General features: G+C 36.3%; 1 protein-coding gene across 2 annotated transcripts; it reads right to left on the bottom strand.

Moving 5' to 3' along the window:
• Positions 1–199: 199 nt before the first annotated feature.
• On the bottom strand, positions 200–22,503 carry LOC117233665. 2 transcript variants are annotated; one of them, XM_033494165.1, is made up of 12 exons: positions 22,021–22,503; positions 8,265–8,511; positions 7,212–7,366; positions 6,525–6,736; positions 5,913–6,057; positions 5,504–5,743; positions 4,638–5,007; positions 4,337–4,517; positions 4,041–4,204; positions 2,613–2,816; positions 1,702–1,869; positions 200–1,055 (listed from the first exon to the last, which is right to left on the bottom strand). In XM_033494165.1, exons 2-12 carry the CDS (start codon positions 8,359–8,361, stop codon positions 487–489), a joined length of 2,505 nt encoding a protein of 834 aa, XP_033350056.1. In that variant the 5' UTR covers positions 8,362–8,511; positions 22,021–22,503; the 3' UTR covers positions 200–486. The 2 variants fall into 2 exon arrangements, with proteins under 2 accessions (XP_033350056.1, XP_033350055.1); XM_033494164.1 differs by having other exon boundaries at positions 487–1,055; positions 22,017–22,503.
• Positions 22,504–23,851: the final 1,348 nt, after the last annotated feature.

Genomic DNA, 23,851 nt, shown 5'->3' on the forward strand with positions numbered 1-23,851 from the left:
AATCGGACCATTCGAGTGTTTAGATTTAGTTCAAAAAACGATTATGTACTCCAAAGGATATTCGATGGTGCAGTACAAGTACAAACAATTATCCTTTTAATTATTACAAAAATGCAATCGCTGGATCATGTTATAACTTATAACTTTCAATACTTCGTATTATAGAAATATGTAAATTACATTTCTTTTCTTTCACACGAAATCGACAACGATCACCGGAATTTCTTGAATTTTGTGCAGATATTAACTAGACTCGAATAATTCCCAACAACACCAATCCATCTTTAACTCGGCAACCTTCGCTAACGAGCAACGTGTAGAAACTTGAACAGTGTGAAATTTCCGTACACGGGCCAGATTACGTTCGCATTTCCATTTTTTTTACAACGCCTCGTTTATATATTATACCTGTCCGATGGTACAAAGGTGGTTTCGCGATAAAGAACGAAGAAAGGAAAGAGTATCGAGATCTCTGGTGCAACTTCGTCACTTCTTGTCTTCCGGTTGTCTCTCTACGGTGACGTTACACCTAAATTGATCGTTCTCAAAGCTTTGATTCGTCGCGCCGTTCTGCTTCGAGCATTCCTTCGCTCGATCACGTTCGTCGGTTTGCATCCTTTTCAACCTCTTCACACCGAACTTCTTACTCGTTTCGGATGGCATTTTTTCGATTTTGTCAAGATTCTTCGCGTTATTGATAGCTTCCAGATTGTTCGTCTTTCGATTATCCGTTTCTTCCTTGCTAAAAGCCTGATTGTCGATTCCGGTTAGATTGCTCGATTCGTTCTTATCATCGTCGTATTTCGCGCCTTTCTTTTCCTCCAAAGCGATCTCGATGATGCCATTTTCAACACCGTTTTGATTGCCGAGGTTCTTCGGCTTTTTCTTCACGATGTCGTTACCTTCCACTTGTGGCTGCTTTTTCAGGTAAGCCACGTTGAAGATGTAGTACATTATACCGGTGATGAGAGTTATCATTGCGAAGATTCGATAGGTTGGTCGAGTGCCAAAGGCTTTCATTAGATATCCACCGATCAAGCTTCCTGAACCTTTGCCTAGAAGCATTAAAGAAATGATCGTTATTGGTAGACTGTGGTCTGTTATCGTGTAAAAGTAGGAAAATGCACGGAATTTATATATATATATATATATATACAGTGTATAGATATTATAATTTGTTATAAATATACAATAAAACTACTCGTTATGATTGTTAGTAAGCGAAGCAAATTTCCACTCCTTTACTTTTGTTTCGAAAGATATGAAATTGCATAGAAATTCGCGGTATAATTATTACAATTATATATAATCGTATAACGATATAATTAGAACGGTATGGTGAGCAATGCGTGGCGTTTATGCATCTAAGGAACGCGAAATTAGATTTGAAAGTTTTTCATCTTAAACGAAAGTAACAAGTATGACAACGAACGATAATAAGACACGATAAGTACGTTTGAAAATAAATACTAAAATATTATTTTCAAAGATAATTATGTCGAAACGATTTGTAGTTGTCAAATCTACGAGTATCGATCTAAGTAACGAGCTAATATCAATTGACTGCTGATGACGCCACGTTGGCGTCACGCGCACAAATTAACAAGTTTAGAAAGAAATTCAGTAGCGATGGAAGGTTAACGCGTTAAAAATCTAGGGCAAAAAAGATTGTAAAATTATCCAAGAGAAAGTGTTTCTCACCGACTCCGTAATAAACTCCGCCTAATAATCCCTGTATCGAACTGTCAGTGGTCGTAGTGGATAATTTCGCTGCGTAAGTAACAGCGGCGGTGAAACTAAGTGACAAGGTGACAGATTCTAACGCTTCGAAAATAAGAGTATGCCAAGGATTGTATATCAAGGAGTATCCTGTAAAACAAAAAACAGTTAAAAATCAATGAAACGTAAAGCAAGTTCTTTTCTACATCTTTATATAATGACTTTATATGAAAACCTAATTACCAGGTACGGTAATAAAAAATCATGGTAAAAAGTAGGCAAAGTAAATACGTTAAATACATCAAGTGTATCACAGTGGCGAGTGAGAGATATCTGTTTCGTCCATACAAATTCACTAGTTTCGAATCTAGAACCATCTAGATTTAATCCTTAAAATTATATGCGCGTGTATGTGTTGCATTATCTCGTGTCGTTTTATTTCTAACGTGTTATTGCATCACTATTTCCTGTCCATTCTATATTATCGTGCTCTTTGTATCTATGTATCTACCTTTACACGCTACCATAAAAATTTATAATCTTTTCTAAGATCGCATTCTCCTTTTCTCTTTCTTTTGCCACCTCGTCGAGCCAGCTATAATTTAGTCAACCAAAGAAGCAACGCATAATCTTCGTAAAACTTGTCGATTAAACATCCTAACATCGACTTCCTTATTCTTTCATTTACATACATGTTGCTCTGGCGTTATGCTAAGTGACGTTATCCTCGAGTCGGCTACCTCAAACTCCAAAATATAAAACATGCCTAAATAAAGTTGCTTAATAGCCAGTTGTTTTTTCATTTTACCAGGGCAAAGAAAGTTCTATCATACGTTTATCAGGAGCATCATGCAGATGAAGTAGACTCGTAAGAATTAAAAATGAACGCTTACCGCAAAGTCTTATGGCGTAAAAAACGAAGCCTATAAAAAGTACATTGGCATGGCCGATCTTTGATATGATTGGACCAGATAGTACCAGTAATGGTATACCGGCAATACCGCCTACGGTTATGGTGATGCCCATGAGTGATCTTGATCCTCCTAAATCTTGTATCAACCAAAAGAGGAACGATTCGATGTATCCCCAAGCGGTGCCTGTAGAAAAAAAGAATTTATCTCGACAAAGTCATCAGGCTATAACGTATTGGTCGCGTTAAGCTCATTAAGCAGAGATATTCTTTTTAAAGAAGTTTACGCTTCTTAGAATTTGTTGCGTTCATAAATATTTATCACGACGAAGGAAAAACTGACCAGAGTTTTTGATTAATGACGTGTAAGTATATCTCGGTTAGATACATTGTGATTTTAAACTGTAGAGAATATCTTGGACACTTTTTTCTTTTTGAGGTACGAGAAAATGAATTTTCTCGCAGTTCTTACAATTCAGAATGTTTGGGGGATGATTAAGAACGACGTTATGAATGAAATTTGTAGAATCCATTACGCTTTTTGTTCCATTAACTTTTCAAGCTAATCCTCGATTCGATATTCTCCAATTTTAATCGATACGTTTCAATATGTTCACTCCTCAAATTAAGATTGATGTTAACAAGAATGAAACGAGCGGGACGGTGCAATCACTGCATTTAACGTGACTAACGTTTCAAGTTCTAAAAATTTTTGATGGATGTTCCAAGTCACGCGAACACCATAGAAATCGTTAGATCTTCTAATAAAAATTTATACAAAATGATAAATTTGTCGTATGCGCAGTTTTCCTACAAAGAAATCTTTTAAATGGTCCTACAACAAGAAAATATAAATTTTAAACAAATTATGAACTTCGATCATTACGGATAACGGAGATTTAAAATTGTAGTCGCTATAAAGATCGTCCGATAATTTCATATTTGTAACACCATTCAATGTGTTTAAAAAAATCTATCGAACGATTTTGCGATAGAAACGACAAATTTTAAAATTATACTTGACGTTTTAAAAGTACCTTTGTGCGTTTAAAACGAATGAAAGAGGAAGTATAACGCAATCGGCGTTTAAAATCGAATTACTTTAAAAAGTACGCGCAATTTCGCAGCATCGATGAGGAATGTCAATGTCACTGCAATTTCATTAGTCGATCAGTGCATCAAAGATTAGCGGAAACCAGCAATGACGAAGATTACGCAACTTATTCGAGCTTTGCAAGTTCACAGCAAGTTAAGAACTCCTACGATCCGATAATTCAACAGGGCACAATTTCTTCTTCCGCTTTACATCAAATTGTCAAAACAAGAAATTATTACTAATGCTACTACTACTAATATTACTATTAATATCAATGTTAACATTAATTATTGCTATTGACGTAGAGATTCTTACCGAGAATGAAACAGGCGATAAAGAGAGCCGCGGCCTCGATGTTCCTTAGCACGGTGAAAACGTCGCGAACCACATTTGTAGACGGTGACTTGAATTCCAAATTAATGGCGAGCATTAACAGTCCTGAGATGAGCTTCAAGCCTGCGTACAAATAAAACGCTGGCCTGCAAAATGTATGTCATTTCTGAGAATTTCTACATTATATACTCTATATTATATAACTCTATATTATATATCATTTTTACAAATTCATAGAAACGAGACGACTAAACGTCTTTGAAACGATGAATCTTTACCTGAAGTCCGTGTACTCTTTGCCAGTGCTCGCGTAATCGATAAGCAGGCCAGACAATGGCGACGAAATCATGCCACCGATACTGCCATAAATTCTTTGAAGACCATAATCGGCCTTTTGTTCGCGCAATATAGCGATCACCGCACCCTCGAACATAGCGAACGTAGTTCCACCGATGACACCTGCGAATAAATTTCGAGACGTCGTTCTACGTTTAATGAAAAGAAAAAAAAAAGTAAGACAATTTGAGAGGAAAGAATAAAAGATGCAATATTTATAAATGCAATAAAGATGCAATATACCGATAAATACTCTAATGGCGAAATACATCCAGAAAGTTACTCCTATGTTGTATTCGATCACTGTCTTCTTGTTCGTGCACATCTCCTTACGAGGCGCAGTGACGATACATCTTTTGCCGCAGTCTTCCGCGTTTAGGATCTTGTAAGGCTCGGAGCTGACGGAGTAATTAAAAAGTGGTAGAGTCACAGATATCCTGTCTGTATCCAGATCAGGATTCCCACAAGTGATCTTTTGAAATTCGTTTCCTGTCCACGCGATTTCTTCCGATAGGTATCTTCGTCGTTTCATCCCGTAATCTTCGTCCGTGGCTTCCAACGTTTTCAACTTCGATTTGTACGAATGATAATTCGTCGTTCGACTGGCATTGTCCTGAACGTTATATAACATACAGTGATTAATACACGAGGAATAACGAAGCATAACGTATGACAGAAAAAATGATCGAAAAATCCCATACTGTTTGATTCTTATTTAAATCAATTTCGCGACAAAGCATCTCTCATTGGCAGTCGTATCATCTTCGAGCAAATTTCATTTTCACTGAACTAAGGAAAAGTGTTCGTTTTGAGAGCGTTTTTTTTTTTTTAAATGAATATTAGTTACGCTAATTCGTTCTGCGTTCGAAACTTCTTCGTGTGAAATATATCGAGTGTGAAAAGATAATTAAAAAGTATATCTAGAAAAATACTAACAGGTATTACATAAATATATCGATAAAAAATAAAACACAAAAGTATCTCTTATTTTCGAAATATGCGCGTTACTAAATAGACATTTTCTTCCATTATTTCACAATTATTCTACTTTCTCTATTTCTTAAACAAGTATCGTGTATTTTTTAAACGAGTCTGTCTATGTACTTCACCTCTCGTGATATAACCGGATTGAAAGTGCAGAGAGTTCGGTTCTCGTATATTCTGTTCGACATGGCAGGTTCTAGGGTCGATATTTCGAAATCTTCGATAAATCCCGACACGGTGCATGAAAACTCGTACAGTCGATTCGATGGAAAGAAGTACTCGTTTGCATACAGTTGACGAATCGACGTCCTGAAGTACTCGTTGTTCTTTAGCTTCCGGTGCTCCCTTAGGTCTTCTTCTATTTCCTGTAAAAAATTGTATCGGTTAAGAGAACGTAATGTATAATTTTTATCAAAATTATCTCTCTCTCTTTCTACGATTCGTTGCTAAAGATCAATTAAAATTACTTCATTCCAATTACGAGATATTATAAATCACATGGAATCGATTACTTAAAATTGCTAAATCAATTACCTGTGGCAATTCGTCCTGAGCAATCGAAAACCTGAACGAAGAATTCGCGCCAGTTTCCATGTTGTATCGTTTAATCGTGTACAGCCTTGACGACAAAATTGACTGCACTTCGGTGTCATTACGAACGTCTAGACGACACATGTAACTATAAAAAGGTAGATTAAACGTTTTTAATTAAAAGCCACAATGACGTATACGTTGATATTTAACGTTGCGTAAGACGATTTTAGTTTTGCTCGTGAAATAAAATCCAGGTTAATATGGATTGCCATTGTAATTGCGGATATTATTTAAAACGTATTTCAGAAAATACGCCGTATTTGGTTAAAGGAACTGTATCGAATCGAGCAAAACAGTTGATTCTCTCACGAGAATCGTATTGCTTATATTTTTTGAACGATATTACGATTAATATATCTTCCATCGAACATCTATAATTCCGCAAAGTTAAACGCAAGTTTAGATCAAACGATCGTCAACGTACGATACTAACATAATTTTTAACAAGATTAAAAAAAAAAAAAATAAACGGAGTTATCGAATATTCAATGAACAACGGAATTGGTTCGAGTATAAAAACGCAGAATCGTTCGAACACGTATCCTTACCTACCCGCAACTCTCTATCCTTGTGGAGATCTTGGACTGCAAGCTGGTCTCGCAAGGATGATTTTCGCTCATGGTGTAAAGCAACCCATTATTCCCTGTACAGCCGAGGTCCATAACGACTCTGTCTGGAAATTCCACCGTTATCCTACCGATCGGCACGAGCAGCAATAAAAGGGCCGCGACTCCGCCGAACGATGAGAACAGAGATAATAAGATCTGAATGAGAACATAGTTTCAATGTCAGTGGTTTGCTTCCTCTTTTGCTCCATCTTATCGCCAACAAACGATAAATCGAGAGATGAAATTCGAGCAACGATCGTTAGAAGAATTATGGTATTCGAAAGCGCTATAGAAAGTTAAGCGATACAAGCAATTTATTATTCGCATCGAGAATGTAGCAAACGATAAGCGATTTAAACGAATCGACATTTTTCTAAGCGAGAAATTGCAATTATCCCGTGATACAATTATCGACGCTGATATTTACGTGTGTAAAAAACGTCAGTTTCTTCTCGAAGCTCGAGTCGACGAACTTACGCGATAAGAAAAGAAAAAACGTGTCGATTCGTGTGGTTTTCAATGGTTGATCGAAGCTTTCGTCGTTTATTGCACGCGGCAATCTAATATCTACAGTTTGTTGGTATTCGAGTGGCGCATATGGAAATATCGCGATCGTTTAATGGAGTTTTACTTTGAAATTTCCCACGCGATCGGCGAACATTCCAGCCAAGGGTGGCATCACCATTGCGATTACTGGCGTTATGGCGCTCATTATGGCAGTTTCTTCCACGTTTATGCCAAGCTCCCTCATGTGTATCGTCAAATATGGATAAAGTACATAAAGCGCTGAAAACGATTATTAAAGATAGTATTATTATTACATTACGCAAAACGTAATAATCTCGAGAGAGATTGAAAATTGAAGAAAAAGTTAGTTGAAATACAGCAAAGTGTTTATTTTAATTATTTATCAATAATTTAATTATCGTATAGATAAACATAAATAAATTATTATAGAATTACCATTACCTTATATAGAATTAAAACGTAAATGGATGTAGATAAATTATCACAGATTAAGAATGAAATGAATCAAGAAAGAGATGGAAATATACCGGAAACAGTATTCTATTCTAAAAACAGAATTTAATACCTTACCAAGTGCGAAAGTTAAATCAGCACTGCGGTTTTTCCTTCAAATTATTCACGAAGAAGGTGTAAAATGTGGTCAAAGTAAATTGGCAACAAGAAATACCGCTCAACATATATATTACTGTCGAGAGAATGATTTAGCGGATATTTCAATGTATATACAACGTACTAACTTATGATTTAATGGATATATCTATCTGACTTATGCTTCAGTGAGTATATGAACCGAATCTATCCTTTAACGAATACAACTTTCGATGTTGTCCTAAGAAATTACGTTCTCCTATGTATTTTTAAACTTCCACGTAACACCAAATTTTTTGCAATTTACCGCCAACAATATTGGTTTATTTGGCTTGTCTGGTCAAAGAGTAGCAACTTCTGTGTTATGATCGATAAAAAAAATTCCGGGAAAAATAACAATATAAATTTTCAGTAAAATGTTTTTCGAATAATCATTGTAACGGATCAGATTGCAACAAATCTATAGACTCATTCGCGTAATTTTCGAATAAAACGAAAAGCGGAGATATCAACACTTGCTGTTCAATTAACTTTAATTGACGATCGATCAATCGCGAGAAATACTTACTCGATGCTTGAACGAAGAATATCATTTTAAGAGGTAGCAACTCCTTGTGCCGGAAGTCTTTGATGATCCTCCGGAAGAAACTCTTGATCAGCATCATTTTGTCGTTTGCGAGGAACGATCAGTCGTGTGCAAGAGTTTCGTAAGTAATAACAGCGTATGCTTCCAGTCAAATATTGAGAATGGCATCAAGCACCACGCATATTTTTTTTAACTACACAACGTCACCGTTGCATGCTTTTTATTCCCACTGAAAAAAAGTGATTGCGCTTCCTAAGTCAACATTTCGACGTATTATTGCGACCTATATGACGTAACGATAAATATAATAAGGCAGTATCTATTTATCATAGTATCATTATAACTCAAAATATGAATTAAAAAAAAAAAAAAAAAAAAAAAAAGAAAAGAGAATAAAGCAAATATAATCGGCTCGACTAAAATTTCATTGACGCAGCTTTTTCGAGAAAATATATAATATCCGCCGGTTTAAAAATAATTTTACACGCCATTGTAAGTACGAGCGTATACTGCTTGCGAGTGTCATGGCATTATAAAACGTTAACGAGGACGGAGCGATAATAATCGGAAGAAAGTTGGATCGAATGTTAATCAAGGTTTACAATGGCGATACGAATTTCGTGGCAGAAGGCATGCCAAACTTTACCAAATCGATTATGACACATTTATTTCATGAAAATACCGTTGCTCGGAGACGACCAACTTTGCACTTCAGCTGGGGTCAGCTGATTTTTTCTGTGTACGATCATCGAGTACTGTACTACATCCGGTAACACGAGCCATTAGCTGGTCGAACGGGTGCAAATATTTATTTGAAACAAACTTCTAGACCCACTTCGTTACTTCGAGTTATTGGAAAATGATGATAGACGACGTTTTTCATTAGTTACAGCATAACGACGAACGCTGTTGTCTCTTCCTTTTAACGCTATAAAATCATATTTGAGTTTCGGAAAATTGTTCATTATGCGCGCTATGAAATTATTTACAGAGACGTGGAAAAGCTCCCGCCTATATTCCAAAAGCGATATGCACAAAAATTAAATCAATTGATAGAGTACTATGATTGATAGATTTTACTATATTACGAGCAGTGATATTAATCGTTGCAATATTAATTCTACAAGGTTTCGTCCGTTTGTACTACGTACAGTCTGCATTTCATACTAAATCTTCTTCCTCCGACCAATCAGACTAACATAAGAATCGTAAAATCCTGAAAAAATGGATTTGTACATCATGTTAACGCGACCATTTTCTTCAGATTTCGATTATGCGGTACTATTTTCGGAATAGAGACGTTTAGAACGAGGGACTCTCTAATAAAGGCTTGGTTATTGACAGTGGACAAGAAACGGTAGCCGTGACAGTGGATGATGTGTCAATACGAATGTCATGACTTTTACATAACGGTTTAACAATTCACGCCACACACCATGAATGTTACGCTGTTGTACGTCAGTTTCCGCTTTGAAGGATCAATGACGACCAAATATAGGTATCTATGATGTTTAATACGATGCCGATTCCCGATGCGATCGAAGAAGAAATAAAAGATAAGCGGAAGAATAATTAGAAAATTTCTCGTAACGGCACTTTCTGCTACTTTTTAATGAGAGGCTCGATCTTAAATCAAAGCTACGAATAAACTGTTGCGGGGAAATGAATAATTCAAATTGGCGCGTGTGTCGGAAACGGCGGTATAGTGAGATGGTAATTACGCATCGCCAGGTTACGCAATTCTACATATACGCGATGGAGCAGGTAGCTGATTATCCACGGGTTCGATCTTTTTCTACTGTTTTGCTCGTGATTTATTGAAATTCGCGGTTGTCGTACATTAACCTGCTCCGAGTTCCAAGCTGGCTTAATTTCCTTGTAATCTGTATCGTGTCATGGATATTTTCCATACGAGTAATTTCTAATTAACGAAACACTATTATTATTTTATTACCATCTTTATCGTTTAATTCTAATTAAACCACCTTTCTATGCCTTTCGATTACGAAATATTATTTATTATTTACTAGACGTGTTTCCAACACATGTTTCCAGTTTATAAGATCATTCGTTTGATTCTGAAAATAAAACTAGTTTAGTTCCGCGATGAACACGTTTCTTAAATGTTTCGATCGTCACCACGACGCTCCTTCGTAACGTAATCTAGTGCTTTCAAAAGATGTAATGAAATACAACAGAGTATACTTTTTAAATCGTATCTATGTTCGAAACAAATTGAATTACGCACACAGGGATATCGTAATGAAATATCTTGGAAATTTCATAGGATCGTACGATTAAATGCCAGTCCGTAAGCGCGTCGTTCGTTTGAATTTCGTGTTTCCTTTATCGAGTTGCTGATTGTTTTCAAAACTGTCGATAACGGTGTCGCTTGTACGAAATTCAAGAACCAATCCATAAACCGAGTCTCGGATATCGCTGTTTGTTTCGCGATCGAGTCCACCAGATGTGTTTTAAATGTCCGGCACGTACCCTACTCGTTCCATCAGCTGTGCAAATCAAATGACGTTGCAATAACCGAAGATTTGCGTTTCGAAGCGTTAAAGGTATGAAATTGACGTCCGCGAATCGACAATCAAACGACTTTTTACATAACTGCATTTCTTTCGCGAGAGTAAAAAAGGAAAGTGTTCAAAAGAAGAAAATTAGAACAGGAAGTCAAAAGATCACCGTCTCCTTTACCAAAGTCACGGGAAACACGATTTGCAAAATAGATGCGTCACGTTAGTCTCATCGTGTATGTTAACTGATAGTTATTCCTAATTTATGCGAGATAGATAAATCGAAATTAGTATTGTAAGTTACGGTAGAAAATGCGCGATTGTAATTCTTTTAATGCTTGTTATTCGCTGTAATTTATTGTCTCTCGATAACCATTAAACAAGCTGATGGTAAAATGTAACCTAATGACGGTGTAGCCCGAAGCACAATACGAAATTGAAAACCTATGTATTTTGTCTCTTTTATTGTAATTCTCCTGCTCTATACAAATTGCAATTAAAATTGCAAAAACTTTACTGCGTACTTTATAGTACAATGTTTATTATACATATTATTGTGCGTTATATATTACATAATAATATACATATAACAAGTAAAGGGAAACTTTTCCAATTAATTAATAATTTACGATATACAACAATCATTGTCTTTTTTTTTTGCTGTCGACAGCTATGGAGCATGTCAATAATAATTTCTATCTTGTAAAAACTATTCTAACCATCCACTTTATTATCAACTTTATTATCTGCTTAATGAATTATGTATTATCGTAGAAAATTATACAGTCGTATTATACAGAATTCAGTTTTTAAAAACAAACGCGACATATGCATCGACGATCGCAGTCTACCCTTATCATAGCTCGACTCTAATCGAGATTAAAAAGCAAAAAAGCCAAAACAGTCTTAAACAAAGGATTACAACAATCGAACGAGACGTTAACGAGACTAAACATCTTCTGCTCGGTTACGAAACGATTGAAACCATCGAGCAAATACCACACGTTTTCACAAGGGAAACGTGCATGACTTCTCTTCAGGGATGAATTACAGCAATCATTACCGCACCTCAACTACAATCACGATCAACGCGTAAAAACTCTCTTTGAAACATCATCGATCGAGATGTGTGTCGAGATACACGAGTTCTCTGATAAATTCTTCAATTTTTTCCTTTTGTACCGAGCCACGGAACGGTGACATAACGAATTGAAGGTCGTAATGATATTTATGTGCAACACGATGACCATTTCCGGAGACTCGAAGAATGCTAATTTCAGCTATTTTCAGTGAAAAAAAAAATCAGAGTTCAAAGGAGCTCGTTTCTTCGGATCTTTATAGATCTCACGCGTTTTCTTCCGTGTTTCATGAAAATTTGTTTTCTATTTCTCTTTTTTTCTTTTCTTTTTTCATTGGGCGCAAGAAATAATCGTGTCCTTGTCATCTCGGCAATCTATAAGATTATTTTGTAATTTAACATGAATTGTGGTTTGTTTCCGCGAGTAGAAGGAGATTATCTTGCGAATAACGTAAGAGAATTATGTCAGAGAAACTTTTCTCGGCGCTATTTGTTATTTTAAATGGCATCGTGACATAATCGATATAACAAAGGGGGTAAATATTTTTCGTACTTCTAATGCTAATAAGATGCTTCGTAGATTCTGGTCACGCGAATTACTGATAGAATTATTAAGTCCACAGTTTACGGATGAAAGATAGAACAACGAATTTTCAGTATCAAAGTATCTACTACTAAGGTTTTCGTACCTTAGTTTGTGAAATTCAGATTTGATGATCATCAAAAATGGAAATTATATATGCATTCAGAATAGACAAGAAGATGGTAACGAATAGATCCGAATCGATAAATATTCCATAACATCACGGTGGAGCGTTGATTTTATACTTTATTTATTTCACCAAGTACAAAATAGTCTCTCAGAATTCTTTTCATTAGATGACTCTCATCTACTTAATTTTTAGAAAAATAAACGCGACGTGAGACATTGCAAAGAAAACAAAAGGGTATCAAAAAGATAGTTTATCCTTAGTTTATCATTAGTTACGAAGTGATTCTTTTTAATCGTCAGAAAATATTCATAAAGAATAAAATATCTTTCGTGTCTTAATAAAATTAACAATAATAGCTCTAGATCGATATACGATCTACTCGTAGCAATGCAAATTTACAAGCTACTCGATTACAAACATTAAAATGTCTCCCTGATAGTTATGAATATTTATCGACGTATCAAACACGTTTCAAGACACATTTCTTCGCATTTTTTGCAAATAATTTCTTACATTTCTCGTATTATTTTCCCACTGTTATATTCACGAGCAGTTTCCCTAACGATAATGAATTAACCATATGCTACTATCACACTGAGAAGATATTCTGTGTATCATACTCAATGTTCGTGATGTAACGGTGTTTAGCGTTATTAAATACCGCGATATCTCATCCGATATTCATTACTCGTCGATTCAGAAATTTTTTTCCAATGCGGCATGTTTCGATATCACTTTTCATACTTGTTATATCTATATATTCAATTAGTCACGTATAACAAGAATATTAAATATCAACAATTTCGACGACATCTATTTATTATAAGCCGTTTCTCTACTCGAGAAGAAACTTCCCCGGTATCTAAAAAATTCACTCGATAGAAACTAAGTTTTACGCGCTTACTTCGAAACAGTATAGAAACAAGTTTTCCCCATTATAAAAAAAACACGTAACTCTCGACTCCATGGAAACTTTCATCTACCCTTCGTCGTTGTTTCATCGTTTTCCAAGTTGCAAAGAAACAGAAGAGAAACAGGAAAATATATACGTTAAAGTCACTCGGTCGAGAAACATAACTTTTTCGGTGTACTTTATTTATTCTGCTCCTTTCCATCGGAAGACTTGGTGTCTTGGTAGACGAAGGCGATCTGGTATTACGAGATACGGCACGGTAATTACCGCGAATTGTCAGCGTTATCGGAGCTGAATGTTGGCCCATTACAAATGTAATTGCGTAATTCGTACGACGTTGGAGTTTGTCGGACGAGCCGAGTGTTAAGTATCCTCTTCCTGAAACATTCTGTTTCTCTCTTTTCGTTCCTTCCTTTTCCTTCCGTTTATTTTCTTTTTTTCGGGGGCATTTTTCAACGACAGCTAAGAAACAGTAGGAAAAATGGCGAAAAATTTGTACGAGAGATGGAAAATACTGGAAACGGGTTTTTTTTTTGTTTGGTAAACGAGGATCGCATTAATCACGCTAGATACATACGTGTCTGATTAGAATATCACGTAAGATTACCATTACCAGGCAGTATTTACGTCGTTCGTCTTCTCTCGAACTTTTTTGTTAGCCTTGGTATGCGATCGTGTTTGCTCGAGTTCATGCCTTGTCGCGTTTTCCATTACATTCCGATACGGTGTCATTTTTATTCTTCTAACAATAGAAACACTTAGCACACAGTCTGCGATAAACTTTACAATGTAAACGAGCCATCCGCTGTTTTTAACCATACGAATATTTCAATTAAAAACACGGTGGTATATATTTCCAATGAATAGCATCGTATAATGTACAAGGACTGGTTCGTGTAACCTAATGCAAGTTCTTTCATAACGATGATCACAATTAGGAAAAAAAAAACTGTAATTGCTGCCTACGGTTGCTTGATAAGCGATTCAAACTTGACTTTGTTCTTCTTTTCTATTCTTCCTTCGATCGACTTTGAATTGTTAATTTGATTTTAATTGTACCATCAAGGACTCCTTGCCTGATAATCTATCAGTTGATACTCGTTATTACATTCGAGTAATTTATTTTTATTTCGACGTTGCTTCCAGCGACTTCGACGATTTTCATTGAGTGAACTCGCTAACACCTAACGAACATGTAAATTACTCTCATATTTTAATATTGAACGCCACTCACATTTTGGGAATATTCCTTACGTTTTACAGTGTACATAAAATTAGTCAGTCGAAAGATCGATAGCTAGCTTCAATGGCGATTCAACTTGACAGGGACATCGACGCCAAAGCAAGGACGAGATTTTGTAATTGTTCGCGACCACGATTCTAATGTGACAGATGGAGGCTCGCGAAGACAAGCAGAGCTCAAGTAGTACGGAAACATCGTGGCTCAAAAACTCAGGACACGTTTTCTATTCAAGGCTTGGCACGCGTTACTTATGGAAGCTCTCGAGAAGAGTATGCTTTTCTTATACTGATTTCAGTTTCTTGACGTGGTCAACCAGCGAGAAAGATAATGTTTAGACCGGAATTCGAACAAACGGATACCAACAGCAACACGTTTCATTTACCTATTTTGTCGTCAATTTTACTTCCAGGAACTTTTCGCCCAATGACCTATTAATTAATATAAATTATACTCGATTAATTTATATTTATTTTAATTTTACTCGCAGAGACTTCTTGCGCATTAATTTATTAACTAGTAACGTTAGTGAATTTATGCAAGTTATTCCTTTTCTTGTTTTCAATTTCGCAGTTGTACATCGAATAAGATTTGTTTTATTGTTAAACTTCAATTTTATCAGCGGTGGTTAACTTGTAAGTTGTGCGTTTAATTAAAAAGGATTCAGATTCGATTATTAAATATCGAATAGATTGGATTATCGCGTTTAAGTTTCTTCATTTTTCGAATGAAACAGGCAGAGACTTTTGAGATATTTAGAAACTGAATTTTTCGTTAACGTAAGGTCAGAAGATCTTTGGCAATCATTGTATGGTATCATCGTCGTTACACTTATTGTAACTGACATATTTCGCTGTTGAAAAAAAAAAAACGAAAAAGATTTAAACAGCAGTCTGGAACATTGATTCGAAAGAATTGCATTGGATCACACACGTATGTATACGTGTGTATCGTCATAAATCTTCGTCATTATCTTATTTTATTCGATTATGTGCCGTGAACGAGCAAAAAGGCATTAAAAATGGCGCAGTGCGATACGGATGGTTCCATAGCATCTCGTTGTTTACTATTATTTTAATAACGTCATTCGACGAACAAATTCAATAGCGAAATAATTTTTTAATAAATATTTTTCAACGAAAATCTACTAGAAACCAGCGACTTTTTAATATCCCAAAATTAATACCAAATCATTTTGGTATCCGCGAAATAGCACGTACCAATAATTTGTTAAATTACATTATTTTCAACATTCCAAAAGCAGCCCTTAGACTGAGACTAAGATTCAGATTAAAGTCGCTCGGATCCTCCGAATTTAAAGCGTCCAAAAGAAAGAAAAGGAGAAGGGAAGAGTGAGAGAGAAAATAAAATAAAAGACATGTAGGTCGACGTATCGCAAATTTGAAGCAATTTATCCGGCTCCTTAACAATGCCCATTACGACGTATTATCTTATTGTCACGTGAAAATGAAAATGGAATAATGGAGGCATGTGTAAAAAAAGATGTTGACGCATGTGTATCGTAACAAGCGGCTCCAATATCGATTATTAGTTTCCAGCAATTGAAACAATTAAGAATCATTCCTGCCTCGTGTATTTTCCTACTTTTTTCATTGTTCGTGATTCTACCACGAACCTATTGAACGCCTTTTTCCATTGAAAAGTCAGCAATTTTTTCTCCTTTTTCGTTCACATGTATTTAGGTTGTCGCCTGTACAGATTTCATTTTCTCAGATTTACGATCTATGAAACGCGACAACTTCGGATACGATGATCTTGGTAAGCTTTTTAACGCGGAACAGACCGTAAGTTGTAAAATGATTCCTCGTTGCGCAATTCTAATCCAGTTACTGTTACATCTGTTTCTCGTGTCGTTACATATTTGATCGTACAGCATCGATGTAATCGATGTTCTAGTACGATTCGCAGATTCGTTTTCAAAATGAAGTACGATGCATCAACGAAGAATTGCAACTTGGTCTTCGGATCCGTAGAGATTTCAATTAAAATCTTTTAATATTATAACGATACTTGATATCCGATTACGTATGAATTCATTATAAACTCTAATTCTCAACTATTATCTTTTTGGTCCGTAATGTATATACCTATATATTCCATATATAAATATCGAATATTAGATACCTATGCAAAAATTTTCAATGATTTTCCTAACGCGCGTAATGTGAGAATGACAATCTGTAAGGAAGAAAGTATGTTAAATCCTTGATTATTCGACGAGTAACTTAGAGTTTGTAAATGCTTAGACATTGAAATACGAAAAATACAGAATAATGATTAATGCTATTAAAGACTAGTTATTGAAATGATATTGTGGCTCGAACAAACTATGATTCATAATGAAGAGGCTGCTCATTCAATGCAATATTGTTTAGGTAACAAAGGTGGGTCGGTTATAACTGAATGGTTTTTCTAGGTACACGTGCGTGATTACTGAAAGGTTCCTAACGATGATTAGCGCGAAGCAAAAATTTTCATGAATTTATTACTATTAGGAAAAATAAACATCGAATAAAGATAAAAATAAAAATCTCTCGTTTCTTTAATGTCGTCTCATTTTAATTTATTATACAGTATGATCTGTCTTGATATATTATTCTTTGTTGCATGCAAATTAGAGTCCATTAAAACAACGACAATTACACTAGATTCATTATTTGTGCAGTTCTTAAAGTTACGAACCCGTTTAGAAATTAATTTTTGTTAAATTAACACCAATATTCCAGCGTCGTGCCTTTACCTTTCCAATTATCTTGCGAGTGAGATACCTTTCTATTTCTTAGCGATGTATTGCGTGATTCTACAGTTTTCTCCGCGATATTTACTTTAAGGATTTAGTCTCATTAGCATTCGAAAGATTTACTTCATCGAAATAGCTTTTACATAAATCACCTGCGAATATGAAATGACACAAAGTAACGAATAGATCATTTTTCGAGATGCATCACGTTCATCAAAGATTCTGTTCGAAGAAGGAAATATCCGCGCGTTAACAAAGACATTTTTTTGTAACTGAAAATCGGGAAATTTTTCGTAGAAATTATTGCACGAGTGATTTTCGAAAAATAAATTTCAATAGGGGAAGTTTGCCGGATTTCAAAATTCCTACAAGAATCGTCATTGAAACATTGCCGCTTAATGATTCGCCATCTCCTCACAAGACTAATACCTCGTTATTTTATTTCATCGTTCCTTTCCCTCGCCGTGGTATCGGTTTGCTAATCTTCATGACATAGATTTCGAACAATAAGCAAAATCTATAGTTACGTAAACACGGTGACAAGCGTTGCCAAATAGGCATGCAGATTTACGAGTTTCTCTCGTGGCAACCGAGTATCGCGCTTATGGTTGGATATTTTAACCGCAAAGGTTCTTTTTCAGAGCTATGTCGTTTTCTTTAAGTCCATTCACACAGCGATAAACCTCGTATTAATGAAAATGTACAATTTTACATCGGTAAATAGTCGGCAGTGTTTTATTTTCGTCTAACGATTCGAAAATAGCTATTTCTGTTTATTTTCGGAGCTGTTAAACTTGGAATAATCGATATCCTGTAGCTTTTGCGATATTTTCACAATAAAAGATCGAGTAAAATTTCATTCGTTCGTACCGATCGAAGTACCATAAGACTTTGCACGATACGATCGTAAATAAATAACCGCGATATAATTATGAGAATTCGCAATGAAAGCAGAAAGATTCGTTTTTTGACATTTTTCTGGACTGTGTATTCTCCCAAGACTACAATGCAATGGTAAGATCTACGGAGATCGAGGGCAAAGAAACGCAGATTCGAACGCAACAAAGTGCAGCGTTGTTCCATCGCTCGAGAGGAGAAAAAACAATCGGTGAATCGGATCGAGCGTTCCATTTCGATTTCGATTTCGATTTCGCTTTCACTGTTACGAACGCGGCAACGACGGCGACGCGACGCCGTCGAATCGGGTCAAGTGTATTCAACAACTATTACAGCTCCTATGTTACTCCGTATGCACCTCCGGAGTCCAGAGCGCATTCAAAGGAACTCACAAATTACGTTGTTAGTAGTCCGCGACACGCGTCACCGTGGATGACAGATCGTCCGATCTGCGTCATTGATCAATGCTCCGAATGATGCGCCACTCAAAACAATTAGAGGATCACGTTTCTGGATAATGCACCCGGTTGAAACAAATATAGGGAGTAGATGGATTGCCATGGGAATCGTTTACTCGACTATCATCACTGGTACGCATTATCGTAAAATTTTTGCGTTGAAAGAATTGTCCCGCATCATTTGCCTCTCTCGATTAAAGATCTCCTATCGTCCGCTGTTTCGAAATCGCAGAAAATTGCGGTTTTATCGTTTGCTTTGCGTCCTATCGTTATCCACGTTTGCATTTGGACGAAGATTAATATTAATTGTAATTTCAATTCTAAATTATGATCTCATTTGATAGTAAATAATTCAAATATTAAAAAGGTCCCTCTAGAAAGCAGTAAAAATAAAGAATATCGCTATCGCTTGATAATTCTGGTGTTTACAAAGATGTAATCGTCATTGAATAGACGGAAATCAACGTAGGTGCATGACAAGGCTAACCTGTCAACTTCAAGGATTAAAATATGATTCGGATTTATCTGTCATATCCTGCGGATCTCAATCTTCGCCGCTTCTATCTGATCAAGCCGTCTCCGCTACTACCGCAAGTGTTTTTTCTTGTTTCTTTTTCCTTCAAAAATAATTCTTTGCTACGAAGGATGCGATACTGAAATATGAATACACAACGGTGGTTAAAAGAACGTTGAAATGTTAAAAGAACGAATCGACGCCAAAACGCATCATAAATTTGGCAATTGCAGTTCCGGATCGCTTTTCCACGATTAAGTTGATATCTATTATCGGTGAAAATTTCCAAGACACAACATGCGACGGATCAGGTCGATCTACTAATATCAGTAGTCGATAAATTATAGTATTACAGAGTTTAGGTTGCAAAACGTAGTAAATATAGATAATCGAACATTCGGCATTATGTTTCTTGAATGAAGCGACAGGTATGTGTTCTGCACGACTATTTCCATTCGCCGAAACTTCTGTATTTTAGTTAACTCACGCGAAATTAGCGCGTCTCTCTTCTCTATTTTTTCCGTTCGCAGAATAATTTATTTTCGTTTAAAACGTTATTGCCTTTGATGTCTCTTAAAGCATTATTGTCTATTTTCTGACCTTCGTGATTTATTTCCCATAAACAAATGACCAGCCTCCAGAATTTCGTAAAGCAACGTTGACGTCTCCTAACATTTGCGTAACCTTCTTCAAATGTTGAATGTATGGATTCTACGTTTCCTGGTGGCACCTTTTCCGAGTTCAAATATTAAATAGTCACGTCGTGCTAAAGAGTGAGAAAAATCTAATCTAATTATCAATGACAAATAATCGCAAGACTCTCTGATACTTCGACGAAATATCTAATTAACGTATAATATACGATACAAGTGCTTTAAAACAAATTTCTTCCTCCTTAACGTAGTTAACGTAATCAATAACGATGAACGATGGGATATCGTTTAATGAATGGTCCCTCAAACTTATGTACCGTGGCAACGACGTATTTCGTGCGCAACAGTATAACGTTTTTCATTAATAATTGCACTATTATCAGAATATCGAATTATGTATCTGAACACAGCAGACTTTCTCTGAACAAATTTCTGTGATCTAAAACTTCTCGTCGTTTATTCTTCGAAACAGATATCGTGACATTATAGTAGCTACAAGCGCAAATATTCGAAGAAGGCAGATAAAATGAAACTGTCTGCGAAGATACGCGAGAAAATTGTTCGAAAATTATCCGAAAACGGGCAATAAAAAATATCCGACACAAGCTTTTCGCGAAACTGGCCAGCAAAATTTCTGGGAAACAACGAAATGCCTTTTAACCAAGCCAGCGTTTCTTTTCACGAACCACCGCTGTTAAAAGTAATCCAAACGTTTAAGAGGTAGTTTCAGTTGCTCCAACTTTTCTTGCCCCGTTTTTATTAAACTTCCGGAAACTCGAGCTCGCGGAGGCTACTCTCCACCGCTAAAAATAGCGGATGCGAATTGAAGATTTTAAAATTCACCGAATGTCTTGTCGGGGGCGATCTCGTTGAAAAGCATCGCTTTATTAAAAATTCTTGCCTATTAGCTTCGCTACGACTGCCAAGTCCGTCCACAGCATTGAAAGGAACTCACAAATTACATTATTAGTACCCTCGGACACGCGTCACCGGCTACATCACCGTGGACGAGCGTCAACAATTTCTGCAACATCGACTTTTGTACCTTCTATCGCGCTTCTTTTACCCCGTGGACAAAATTTTGCTACACTTTACGGCGCGGTGTTCGAACGCTGAATTAACCGTAACATCGTGTAAACGGCTAGCCTGTTCACCAGTAGAAATTGCACAAAGATACTCATGAACTCGCGGCTCAGTTTTGTAGTCTGCTACATAAAGTTGAAGAAACATTATATAATTTACATATTTTTACATAATACGTTAGGCTAAACTGCGAGCTAAACGTCATCTATCATTTGCATAACTTTACACAGTGTATGATTAAGTGGAACGTTATTTATAATAATAAAATAGGAGAAAAGTATGATCGTAGCTGATTTTCAGGTAGTTTCCATCGTTTAGAAAGGTGGTTTTGTTTCCTTATGGTTATCGCCATTCGTCTGGTTCGTTTATTTCTCCGATTCCTAATATTATCTCGATTCGATTCTAATTGTTTTCTGAATACCCAAGTTCAAAAATTATTGACGATTAAGATAGATTCGCGTTGGAAAGGATTTGCAACGGAGTTCTGGTATTCGAATGGGTCTAGATATTAGCAAGACTGGACGAGTTTCGAATATATATATGTTTTGGAACGGTGGCTTATATCGTTACGAAGCTTCAGTCTCCAACTTGTACCAGAGATTATTTCAAAACGAAACCGCATTATCGTGCAGTTACGAAGCTAAAAATTCCCATGAACCGGATTCGATATTCACAGGACGATCTTTCATAGATGTTATGATAGAACCTCGCTATACTCGCAACCCGGCAGCTCAACGCGTGCATAAAAAACGTCAAACAGGAAGCACCGACATCACCAGCCAATAAACAGACTATGTCTATTCATACCACTCAAACCACCACACGCATACGAGATACTCTGCCTCTTCATTCACCTAACTATATCAACAACAATTACCCTGAGAGTAAAATGAACAACTTACGTACATTCGTCCACCATTCAATACCAGGAAGTAGAGACATCAAGCAATTCGTCGTTCAGAGATTCTCGGCCAACCACGAGGACGGCCTACTTTCCAATTTTTTAAAATCGCCTCTCAAATTCTTCACCAAATCCGATTCTTCGCACTCTTTGTTCAACTCGGAATTTGCAAATTTTCTATCCCCTTTGTTTTTATTTTCTTTTTCTTTTCTGTTGTTTCCGTTTGAAAATCAAACTGCAAGATTCTTATTAATAAATTCTAATTCAAATCTATTCAATTCACGAAACGAAGGATCGCGAGACGTAGACACTCGGATGTCAAGATTTTACGTGATACGGGATTATCGTTAAGAATTGTTATGTCTGCGTGTCCGATTGACAACGAAGATCGAACAACGCGTCGAAATCGCGGTTCTCAGACCCTCGAGAAGTGACAGAATCGCCGCTGGGTCCGTTCTGCGCGCTGTCAAGCGCAATACTGCCAGACCCGATCGTCGATGGCAACGCACCAGCTCGAAAATACGTGTATTCTAATACGCCAATCGGATCTAAGACCATGACCGCGACGGAACACGTCGATTTACCTGCCCATTGATAGCCGGTGTGCACGATAAGGAACCGGTGCAACCGTTTTTCGTTCGATTTTATGTAATTTTTCTAAGATACAAGCGTTTCATTGGTCGTTCACTGGTTTCATTAGCAACTTGATTTCATCCATCGATTATCGTGCATATCGCGTGTACGATGGTGTTTGGTAAACTGTTCGATGGATCGGTTGGATTGTTGCTTTTAAACAATATATGAAATATTTAATATAAGAAAAGAAAATATAACAAAAAAAAAAGTGAATCCAAATAGCAAATCTGACATTTAGTAATTTATTGCGATTTATTCTGATTTATTCTGATTTATTTCGATTTATTCTGATTTATTCCGATAATCCGTACACATCGTTCCTGTTCGAATCGGAAGTGAAATTGAAATTAATCGTTCGATCGTATTCGTATAACGGTATCGCGAGGTTGTAAGATTATTTTATCTGTCTGGTGTCAGTTGCCTGGCGAACAGGTAGCAGATTTCTGCAACTTTTCATCGCGACGAGTTGCGAATCCTTGACACACATCATTATGCCGTTATTAAGGCAGGATAAGCACACCATATAGCGGATTCGAAACGGATGGATTCACCATTAATGGTGATACGTCGTGAGGGATCAACATACTACGTACGTATAGGTTCGTGACTTTTTCATCTCTTTTATTTCTTCTCCTATTAAACTATCAGGCGTATGAAATAATTTTGTCTTTTCTACATCCCTAGGTTTATGTTACGTGTTTCATTTTTTCGTCAACTTGCAAAAAATATGAAGTCACGTGTCATCCAAGTAATTTCATAGTCTCGTGTTTATATTTGTAATTTCAGATTCTCTATGATTCTCAAATGTCGATGTGCGAATCTCACTTCTGTTTTGACAAACAAAAGGCGCAAAATATAGTGCCATAAATTGTGTCTTACCTCTGACACTGAAACTAATAGACCATGCTCTGCGTCAACGCTTCATTACTTTTATGGTACAAATGAACATGATAAAATTTAGATCAGTTGACGATCTAACATGAAGGTTTCCGACGCTATTCGAGATTAGAAATGAAAATGGAATAACCGAGGGAACGGCAGAACTTTCCAATACATCTGACATTTACCTATTATACTTATCTACTATTGTATTTCAAAGTGTACACACACGAGTTATCGGGCAAAAGTCAGTCAAAGAACTAATGTGCAATTATATACTCTTTACCAGAGCTATTAAATCTTACTTGAAAAGAAAATAAA

This window comes from Bombus vosnesenskii, unplaced genomic scaffold (assembly GCF_011952255.1).
Source record: "Bombus vosnesenskii isolate JDL3184/JDL3185 unplaced genomic scaffold, Bvos_JDL3184-5_v1.1 scf7180000013298, whole genome shotgun sequence".
NCBI classification, from domain to species: domain Eukaryota; kingdom Metazoa; phylum Arthropoda; class Insecta; order Hymenoptera; family Apidae; genus Bombus; species Bombus vosnesenskii.